Source organism: Lolium rigidum, chromosome 7, assembly GCF_022539505.1.
Source record: "Lolium rigidum isolate FL_2022 chromosome 7, APGP_CSIRO_Lrig_0.1, whole genome shotgun sequence".
NCBI lineage: Eukaryota > Viridiplantae > Streptophyta > Magnoliopsida > Poales > Poaceae > Lolium > Lolium rigidum.
Genome location: NC_061514.1, coordinates 338,311,675 through 338,323,147, shown reverse-complemented (window position 1 = coordinate 338,323,147; position 11,473 = coordinate 338,311,675). Strand labels below are relative to the sequence as shown.

Sequence of the window (11,473 nt, the reverse complement as noted above, 5' to 3'; positions counted from 1 at the left end):
CTAGAATCTATCAGCAGCTGAAGCATAGAATTTTCTCGAGACGTAGCTTCGGCGGCTTCGGCAACGACGAGAGTCCTTTTCGGCGATGGCGGTTTGAGCTTGTTCAAGCGCAATTTTTCCCTTTCGGAAGAATCTCGGGATTGCTCCATAAGCATAAGCGATTGTTTCTTCACGGACTGGAGTTCTACTCGAAGTTCTTTCAACTCATTTGCCAGATCCTTACTCGCAGAATCATCAACAAGATTTACGGGGACAGAGGATTTCTTCGACAAGGACGAAGGAAACACTTCAGAAGGACCAGGAACTGGCGTATAGTTGTCAAAAATCAACTGAAAAATAAAAAAAATTCGACATCAAACATTGAGCAAAGATAGATTTCCATTCATCTTCATAAATATATACATGTCTATTACAAAAGAAGGACCTCCTAGAGGCATACTGAAGCAGTTCTCGCCAAAAACACTACGGCGACAAAGACAAAAGCAAGAGAGGTACTAAAAAGGAAAAAGCACGAGGCATTCAACTAGACCTCCGGCTTTGATGAGCTAGGAGTTGAGGTTGGCTTGATCCCGATATAAGCCGAGGATTTTCCTCGTGTTGGGCTTAGCTGCCTTGATCAAAGACCTCCACCTTGACTGCTCTATCTGATCAGTGTCGCCAACTTTCGTCCAGTCAATAGACTGCTGGCTATCAGCAACCAAGGCGACAGTGTTTTCCACGGCAACCTTCATATTCTCATGACGCACCCTTAGCCCAAGATCTTCTGATGGATTGAAGCACTTGGCGAGGTCAAGGAAAGTTGCGGGTTCCTCTTTCTTGGGGAAGAAATAAGGAAAAAGCCGCGACAACCCTGCTTTAGCACTGATCAATGCCTTCGCGTGCCTACGATCCATGAACTTCGAGGAGCGAAAGGGCGTCAAGAAGAGAATCATTGGCGGGTTCATCAAGTTGAAACTTTTGAGCTGTTCTAGCTGTCAAAAAAGAAATTTATTGAGCAAACAAAAGAGTGCAGAGAAAGAATTACAAAAGATAATGAAGTGGTACTTACCTACGAAGCGGCGACTTTGCGTCGTTAAACGTTTCAGGATCGCCTCCTCGCGAGCAGATTGGGCAGCTATCGATCGCTCGGGGAAAGTTTCAGCGGTGTGAAGCCTCTTTCGAGATCTTCGACACCGGCGGCATCGGCCTTGGCTTTATTAGCCTCTGCTCGCGCATCAATAGCATTTGACTCAGCCTTTTTGCGAGCCTTTTCACTTTGCTCTAATTGCTGAGCAAGTGTATTGGCACGCTCATTGGCTTCCGCCGGTTTTTCTACAATGGAAGATAAATATAGTTACAAATCTCGACAACAAAGAAGGAACAAAAGAACAAAGGCAAAAGAAGGAGCGAGCATTACCTTCAGCTTTATTCGCATATTCACGGTACCCAACAAATTGAGTACCGATGCGAAGAAGATCCTTGATCACAGGCTGTTAACCAAAAAAAAGAAGACAAAGAGAAAATGGGGGTATGAGAAAAATATGTTGATACACAGAAGCAAACAGAGAAAACATAGACACCGACAAAAAAAGTAAAGAACTTACATCTTCCATGAGAGAGCTAGAAGAGCTACTCAATTGGAGAGTAGGCTCCGAGACAATCTCCGTCCTTGCTCTTTTCGGTGAAGAGGCTCGGGGGCTCGACGGAGGAGTAGAGCCGCCGATGTTTTGTTGAGGAGGCGAGGACTCTTCCCCCTCAACTCGTGGTTCCGAGATAACTAGGGTACGTGACGTACTTGTTCGAGCAGCCACGTCCAAAGCTGGCGTTTCTTCGTCATCATCACTATTGAAAAAGGGCAGCAGCGTAAAGAATAAGGCAAGCAAAAAAAAATTTCGAATAGGAAAATACAAAAGACAGGGAACTTACGAGCTGATGATACTCGCAAGATATGGGTCATAAGCTGCCTTTTGCGGTAAAGGAGCAGCTTCTTCGGGTTTAGAAGTCCCGGAATCTTCGACACTATCTCTTTTCCTTTTATTCTTTGGAGAAACGGCGGGAGGAGGAGATTGGGCCGATGTAGTGTCTTCGGAGGCGGCATCTTTTTCAGCAGATCCCGCGAGACTTTTGAGAATCTGCGGGTTCATTCACAAAAGAAGAAGCCTCTTGGTTATCATTAGAGATAACGGCCCTTTCTTCGACTTCCCCACCTTCGGGAAGAGGAGGAAGTGAAACAAGATTTGGGTGGTTACTGTATAAAAAGAGGGAAGGATATCGGAAAGGAGCAAACAATGCAAAAAGCAAGGCGGTAAGAAATTGCGCGACAATGTTTACCTTAGGAAGTGCATGGGTGGCCTTGTATGGTTTCACGCGACAAGAAGAAGGGATGGAATCTTTTTGCTTGAGGAGGTGATTTTTCGGACAAGCCTCTCCGGGTCCTTGACTTCCAAATCCACAGACGGCCGATCCACGTCTTCGTCGCCGGTATATTTCCGGAGAGGGAATTTGCGAGCTTGAAGAGGCTGAATTCTACTCTTAAGGAAATACACTATAATCTGGATACCTGACAATTCTTTGCCGCGAGTATTTTGCAACTCATGAATGCGAGTCATCAGGGCTTCAGTCGAAGTTCTTTCTTCCTCGGTAGCCTCTGCATCCCAGGAACGGCGACGAAGAATTTTCTCGGCACCATCGAACGGAGGGATGTTGTCCTCTGCGCATCCATGGTTTTCTTCCCGAATGTATAGCCACCTCTTGCGCCAACCTTGAACGGAGTCAGGGAGCTTGACGTCGAAGTAATCAGCAGTGGAACGAATAGAGATAACAACGCCGCCTATATTATAGGCGACATTGGGAGAGCCATTGCGGCGACAGAAGAAAATGCGCTTCCAAAGCGCCCAATTGGGTGAGACGCCAAGGAAGGCTTCACAAAGCGTGATGAAAATAGAAATGTGGAGGATTGAGTTTGGCGTGAGGTGGTGAAGCTGGAGACCGTAGACAAAGAGTAGTCCACGGAGAAAAGGATGGATGGGGGTGGATAAACCACGAATGAGATGGTCGACAAAACTTACCCGGTATCCCATTGGAGGGGCTGGGTAGCTTTCTTCGCTGGGGAAGCAAACCGCTTTGGGTTTTGCGGTGATTCCCAGTTTCTTCAAGAGATTCAGGTCTTGGTTTGTGACCTTGGACCTTTCCCACTCCGCGAGTTCCTAGATCCGCGGCGGCCATGGAAGAATCGGGAGTGCTTGTGCACGGTTAAGCGACGCGGTGGCATCAACAATGGCAATGGCGAGCAGCTGCGAAGAGAAGAGCTTTTGCGGCGGTGGAGCGCAAGGGGAGATTTTGCGAGAGGAGAGCGAGAGGACGGCGCGAGCGGAAGTGCTCGAGGAAGAAGAAGGGGATCTTATATAGAGGTGCGGTGAAGCGACGGAACCGTTGGATGAAGAAAGAATGCGGGAGATGATTACTACGTGGCAACAAGGGCAAATTAGTATTTCAACATTGACGAGGTTGCAGAACGTGCGCCAGGAAAAGCGGAGGACGTGTGTCCCCCACTCGCACGACGTGTCAACGTGGTGTGAACAATGGACCCACAAGGCAGAAAAAATCCCGGTTATTGATAAAGATGAAGAGAATTTGACAAGGGAAAATATGTCGACAAGCAAACTACAAAGAGAATGGCGACAGGACAAATCATTTGATTACTTTGGGAGCCTTTGGTCAAATACAAGTTTTTGCCCAAACGCTCGGGGGCTACTTTGGAAAAATAGAAAACTTCGAGTATGACAATATAGAAATGGCGAGAGCCTATGATCAAATGCAAGCATTTTTTCATAGCCTCGGGGGCTACTCCCATCGGGAGCGCTGGTCGCGCACCCGATTGATATAAAAATGTCGAGAAGGACTATAAATATAGCGACAAGGTGGAATAAAATGTTGAGCCTACAACCAAGCACAAGTTCTTGGCTATAGCCTCGGGGGCTACTCCCATCGGGAACGCTGTTCGCGTGCCCGATGAAATTTACAAAGGAAAAGAAAGAAAGATAGAAAAGCAAGAGAGTATATTTCGAGTTATAATTAACTCTACATATACTCCCATCGGGAAGACAAAATAAGTCATCAAATATGACTCGATAAAATGTGCTATTCCAAAGGCGAAAAGCACTCGACAATATATTCTCAGAACGCCAAAGTAGCGATCAATTTCTGAATGCCGCAAAATGCGAAGGTAAGACCCCGGATCCGTTCTGCCGGGCGTGGCATCGCCAAAGACTGCGCTCTGCTACTTTTATCCGTATCAACGGATACGAAGAAAAATCCTAACGGACGCGTTAGGTACCCGATAAATTTGGTCGGGACTCGACGGAATGGTAAGACCTTAAGCGGCACTCGTCGAAGTTTACACCGGTATCCCGAGATCATGTCCGGGGACGTGATCTTGAAGTAGGTTTTGCGGATTGCCACTAGAGCGGTTAACTAGTACACGATCCGTCAGATGAACTAGCCCCAACTACCATTATCCCTGTACAATATAGAATTTTATGTGAAGAAGTATAAATGAAAGCTCTCGAATAAACAGTCGAGATTTTCCTTGACTCTACGATTCAAGCAAAATCTCGGGGGCTACTGACATAGGCATCCCAAATGGGCCTGCCATAGATGGTACCGGGATTTGCTTGAAGGCCCATCATCCGAAGAATAAGAAGATTCGGGAGCCCAAGATATATTAAGGAAACATAGAGTTGTAATAGGAAGTGTTATTTGTAATCTGGCGGGATGAGTTAGAAACCATCCCGGACTACGTAACTTGTACAATACGAAACCCTCGGCTCCACCTCCTATATAAGGGGAGTCGAGGGACAAAAGGGATCGAATCTACTGTCAACATAACCCTAGTTTTCATAATCGCCGAGTACTTTTCGCCTAAACCTTCGAGATCTACTTGCCCTCTACTTCTAGCAAAACCCTAGTCTACAATCTGTAGGCATTGACAAGTTAATCCTTTGTCAATGGGAGCTTAAATTGGCAAGGAGAAGTTTCTTCCCGTATTGGAGATCTGTCTTAACATCCCGGTTTATTATGAAGTGCTACTCCATTAAGGAGCATAAGAAGGGTATTAATATATTGAGTAAATCAACTGGTGAAGCATCAATAGACATGAGCAAAATTCTGCTACCAAAAGTTAATTATCAACCCAAACGGATGTTTGGTACTACGGCATCCATGCTCTTGAAAGTTTTAAGGAATGCATGAGTAGGATGGTATGTATTCCGCGATTTTTGTTTTCCTAGTTCAAATTTGTTAGAAGGTGCATCTTATACAGCATGTATCGAAGGAAATATATTATTTGATGAACCTTAGGACTGAACATATATTTGTAGGTTTTGTTTTGTCACTTGAACATATCGAGGTTTGTGGTGTGTTACATGTCATGGTTTTGGCAGCTATTTGCACGTTTTCTACTCGCTCTTTTGCTCACCTGACATTTGGAGGCAATTACATTTGTAAAAAGCATAGATGCACAATTCATCTCATCACAATCCAAGTAATTTGCACTGGCAGACTGGGTTTGTCCGTCTTCCCGAAATTCAGTGGAATCAGAATCTCCGACTGCCTAGCATGTGGTAGCTTTCGATGAGGCAACATCTTATTGAAGGACATGATCTAGCTAGGGTGAACTGATCCGACATATGTAGTATATACTCATATAAATTCAGCATGGATAATTATAATATCGATATTCAAAATCGGTAAAACTACAAGTGACCTCCTTTCGCGGCAAGATGTTTGGCAACGTGATTGCTCCTCAAGGAGAAGCGAAAGCACTTGAGCATTCTTCTTTCCTTTGGTAGATTGTCCTTCAAATAGATGTTATTATGGGTATGTCTTAAGTAGAACTTTTAAACTTTGACAGTCGATATTGTTTTAAATATTCAGATTGAAAGCTTATAAATCGTAGTATTGGTTAGATGTTTCTCGAAAATGTATTCATAATCTAATATTTTTTGTTGTTTTATATATAATATACCCCCCCCCCGTTCCATAAAAGTTGTATGTGATTTGTCTAATTTTAGATGTATCTAGACATTAAATAATATCTAGATGCATCTAAATTTTAACAAATTTCAGACAAGTAAATAGTGATAATGGTGAAATGGTAAAATCTTGAAGACTTCCTCACTATCCAAATTCCAAAGTGACATTTTTTTGTGTGATAATGAGGGAATATATATGATGCGACCCTCGGCGTATGCTGTGACTAGACTTCGAAAAAGACATCAACAACAACAGAAAATAGATTTAATTCATTTTTGCATGGACAAATCAACAAATGAGCAAACGAGAAAGCGAGCTCGCAACAAGAACGAAAAGAAATGAAATTGAAATTAATTCTGCACAGTGTCGAACATGAACTGGACGGATGATGGAGCGAGAGATGCAGAAGTAGAAGGACTTGTCCAGCGATCATTAGTTCCATCTAGTTGACGAGCCTGCAGTTCGTCCTGATCTCGCCGCGTCGGCCGGCCTTCTTCACCTCGATGCCGGCCATCTTCACCATGGCCTGCCCGAACTTCTTCTCCCACCTACCGCTGACGCCCGCGCTCTCCCGCACCATCCGCGCCGCCTCCTTGGTCTCCATGAGCGCGGCGTCCGACGCCAACAGCACCCTACCCTTCAACACGTTACGGTAGAACTGGCCGTCCAGCTCCGCCGGGGTCACCGGGTCTTGGCTCACCATCGGGTCCTCTACCTCGCTGGTGTCGTTGCACCGCCTCCGGAGCGACCTCGCGAACGACGGGTCGATGTCAGCGCCGGCGCCGAGTCGGTCCCCAGCGAAGGAGGAGCAGCGCGCGTGGCCGACGGAGTGCGCGCCGGAGAGCACCACCATGTCTTCGGCGTCCAGCCCCTTGGCGGCGAAGTTGTCGATGAGCTGGGCGAGGTTTGCAGACGGCGCCGGAAGGGAGGGGACCGTGTCGGAGGCATTTGAGCGCCGCCCGTCGAAGCGGCCCGCCGGCATGTCGAAGTCGACGCGGTAACCGCTGAGCAGGTAGGAGGCGTCGCGGGCTGCGAAGGCGACGACGTCGGCGCAGGAGACGACGCCGGGGCAGGCGTCCTCCAGCGCGAACTTGGCCGCGTCGATCGCCTCGAAGCCACGCAGGCTGTGGACGTTGGGCGCGCCCAGCTTCTCCGGGAAAGGGTTCTTCTTCGTCGGGTCCAGCAGCACCGACGCGTCACAGCCCTGTCCACAGTACACACACGTACGTATCAGCAAACTACTCAGCAATGCAACTATAACTACTGCGGGAATGTTTGCCGCGTCACGCGTGTGCGTGTGCATACCTGAACGAAGCAGTCGTGGAAGAGTAGCCGGATGAGGCCAGCGCCGATGCCGGCGTCCTCGGCGACGGCGTCGCTGACGGCGGCCCTCACGATGGCCTCCGCCTTAGGGCACGTGTCCTGGTAGTACCCGACCTGCAGCTCGGTATCGGGGGCGCCGCGGCACGCCCCGGCTAGGAGCAACGAGCATGTGACCAGGATCACTAGCTCAAAACTGGCAGCCATAGCCCTTGACCAAGAATCTTGGTGCTATTGAGCTATCTGAGCTAATCACCTAAAGACCGATGGATCAAGCGTGAGTGGGATGAAGTGTTCGTCATAACGAAGCCCGCTTTATAGGTAGGTATTACGATCGCATTGTGTAGAGTGACACGGCATGACTTAAGTTCGTAACTTCTATATGGTTTTGTTACCGAGCTGTATGCACGAAGCAAGCCATTGACGAACAAGACGTTGAGCTCGAGCTTGTTAACGTTGTCAATTCAACGGAGGCTTTCCCTGCCTCCAAGGACATACCTCCAAATGGCCGGAAGAGATGGCCTGCTCCATGCTCCAGCAGCTGTCTCCATATCGATTTCTTAATTCAGCTGAGCTGAGCTAGAACATTCCGACCAACTGAATCGATCGGAAATGGGATCACACAGAAAACAGGAGGATTTTCTTTTGTGTTCGTGAGTCATGATGGGGACCGGTCAGTTGGTCTGTTGTAAACCGAGAACAAAATTAGCGCGTCCTCCAGCTGTGTGCCATCGTCGACGTTGTATCTGACAAGCGGCCACACGCCACGGCGGCGGCTGTGCTGGAGGTGGAAGACGGCGGCAGGGACAAAGCTCTAAGCTAGCAGTCTGTGATCTGTCCATGTATGGATCCCTAGTAATCCTGCCTACCTGAGAGACACAAAGGTGTTTTTCTGGTAAATTACACACAACCAAAATACTTTAAAAAAAAAAGACATGACGGCCATCTCAAACGGACATGCATCAACAAGCCTCAGCATCAACCACAGCGGGAGCAACACGTGAACTACATGAAAATTTCTCCATAAGCAGAGCCTCTGAAAGGTAACGACGCATCCTCGCCGTCATTGCTTGATCCAACCATTGAAGCCAGATTATGGGTTTTCATAGTAAGTATTAGAGAACACTTTCAACAAGATAACGTTGCATCATCACCAACATTGTTCGTTGTTCGGTACAACCAATAAAGATTGGACCTTGAGGTTTTCACCTTAAAATTCGAGATTTGGTACTTGATGGAGTACCACCAAACTAAAGTAAACTTGTGTTGCGGCCTCCATTTGCCAAACATAACCTTTTCTCATAGCCTTGATAATGCGGACCACAATGTGAAAGACCTCAGGTACCATCTCACGCATACATTCCTGATGTGAACATGGACACACGTCTGATAACCACATCATGAGAAACTTGCGTCGCCGCACATGCCAGAATGCAGATCATAGACCAGCAGACGTCGTGCCACCAAAAACCCACTAAGGGCTCGATATGGTGGCGCGCCATGCACGCTAGAGGCAGTCATCATTCTTGGATGGCTAGCACCTATTGCACCTCATGAGCATTGGGTCTCCTTTGAGGTCTACACGGTGTGCCGCCCTTTTGACATTTTGACCGGCATGAATTTCTTATTTTGACTAAGTCACTACTATATTTTCACACGTGTGTGATGATTTTGAGCACCATGATTTATACCTTGATGGTCATGAGTTATGCTTCCATAACTCTTCACCCAACCAAACAGTGGTTCTCACTTTCAACCAAATTTTGTTACCATGGTTCTAGTCTGGATCATGTATGTTTAAATTTTGAAGATCCCACTTTTCCAGTTTTGAGTAGTCACTAGAGTTCACACGTACTACTTTATATTAGGGTTGAACGATTTCATAGCTTCTCGGCGCATAAGACATATTTGATGCTAATGAACAATACACATAAACAGTAAACACACATTGACAGTGTGCTATTACAACTTTTTAGCAGTAATTAATAATTTGATGGTAACGTTTGATACCATTTCTCAGAAGTAATTCGTGAACAATAATTACTGTCCGGTAATTTTTCAACTATGCGCATGAGACACCGGTTGATGTGCTAATGAATATCACACATAAACAGCGAACACACATGTGTTATTATAGTTTTTTTAGTGGTAATTTTTCGATAGTAAATTTTGATACCATTCTTCAGTAGTAATTCGTTAACAATAATTATCATCCGGTAATTTTCAACCATGCGCAACACTTTTAGCGCTACATGAACAATAACTTCTCAGGTAATTTTTTGACCACCACAGTAGTAACCAAAGTTAATTTCCCGATATTAATTACCCTACGGTAATTCTTAAATAATTAATAATTCTTCGATAGTAATTCTACAACATCCATTTTCCTTGTACAGTAAACACACATGTACAGTGTGGTATGGCAGTAATTTCCAATAGTAATTTTTAGCGGTAATTTTTCGATAGTAATTTTTATACCATTTCCCAACAATAATTATTGACCGGTAATTTTTTTACCAAGTGTAACCCTTTCGGCGCTACATGAATAATAACTTCTCCGCGGTAAATTTTCGGCCGCAACTCTGTAGCTGCCTTCTTCATTAACCAACGGTAATTTTGATACTAATTAATTAACCTACAGTAATTCTTGAACAATTAATAGTTCTTTGATAGTAATTTTACAATATCAATTTATTGGTTGTAACAATTATTCTGTGGCGCTGCATGAAGAGTAATTTTTTAACAATAATTTTTCGACCAAAACTATTCAATGATAATTAGCATTCTTCTACCCTATGGTAATTTTTCAAAGATGCGTAATTCTTCGACAATAATTTTTCACCATAAATTTTTTGAGTGTAAACATTTATTCTTCGACCGTAGTTTTTCAACTTACCAGCGCATGACACGTAAATTTTTTGCTATAATTCTTCGGTAACAACTCTTCAACAGTAATAGCCTTTTTTAGTATCTTTGGGGGTTCTCGTACATCAACTTCAGGGAAAAATACTCCATTATTTTGTATCTCTTTTATTCGAGAAAAATATTAGTAGCTCGTTCTTCTATTGATTGCCACATGAGGGGTTCTCCTACAGGAACTTCCCAGAAAAAAATACTCCCACTTTCCATCTTATCTTTAATTCGAGAAAAATACTACAACCTATTGATTGCTTCACAGTCACCCTTCTTTCTAAGGATGGCAATGGGCAGAGTTTGGGCAGGGTAGAGCAATAACATACCCATACCCGTATAGTCGATGGGTACAAACTTCTACCCATACCCATGCCCATGAGTATAAAACTTTACCCATACCCATACCCGGCGGGTACCCATACCCATTGGGTACCGGTGGGTAGGTTAAATTGTACACAAGTTTCTCGCAAATTTACATTTATCGATAATAAGTTAGATTAAAAAATGAATTATCTCAACTCAATAATAGGTAGTTGAGCACATACTAATTAAAAAATATAAAAATCCCATTCTCATATAGTAACTCATAAGTCAACAAAAGTAGACGTGTCACATAAAAATTGACCATAAACGGGCAGGGTATGGGTATACCCGTGGGTACAAAGCTATACCCGTGCCATACCCATGACTTAACGGGTAGGGTATGGGTACTACCCATGGTCATAAAAGTGTACCCATACCCTGCCCATGCGGGTACGGTACCCACAGGTACCCGTACCCGTGGGTAAAAGAGGCGGTGAACAAAACAAACTTGAAAACATAACTTTATTGTTCACCGCCTCTTTTATTCGGAAAATTATTTCTCCCTTATTCGATCACCCTATGGGATGTACTCCACTATTTATGTTCTCTTTTATTCGAGAAAAAAAAGAGCATTCACCTCATGAATAACTCTGCTGGAAAACTACTATCTTTTTCCACCACAACTTTGGAAAAGGTACTTCATTGTTCATCGCCTCTTTTATTCTAGAAAAATACTTCACTATTTCCCATCTCTTTTATTTGGAAAAATACTTAATTATTTGTCGCCACTTTTTCCGAAAAAAGTTACTACCTTCATTTGTTGATTGCCCCAAGATCACCCTACGGATGCGTCATATCGCCGCGCTAAAGCTTCATATGTCTCTTTTATTTGGGATTACAACGTTTTGCTGCAGTGTTTCAATAG

The 11,473-nt window shown here is 44.7% G+C and overlaps 1 protein-coding gene across 1 annotated transcript; it reads right to left on the bottom strand.

The window, feature by feature from the left end:
• Positions 1 to 6,454: 6,454 nt before the first annotated feature.
• On the bottom strand, positions 6,455 to 7,539 carry LOC124670239 (peroxidase 2-like). The gene is made up of 2 exons (XM_047206740.1): positions 7,318 to 7,539; positions 6,455 to 7,216 (listed from the first exon to the last, which is right to left on the bottom strand). The coding sequence occupies exons 1-2, from the start codon at positions 7,537 to 7,539 to the stop codon at positions 6,455 to 6,457; spliced, it is 984 nt and encodes a 327-aa protein (XP_047062696.1).
• Between the last annotated feature and the right edge of the window lie 3,934 nt (positions 7,540 to 11,473).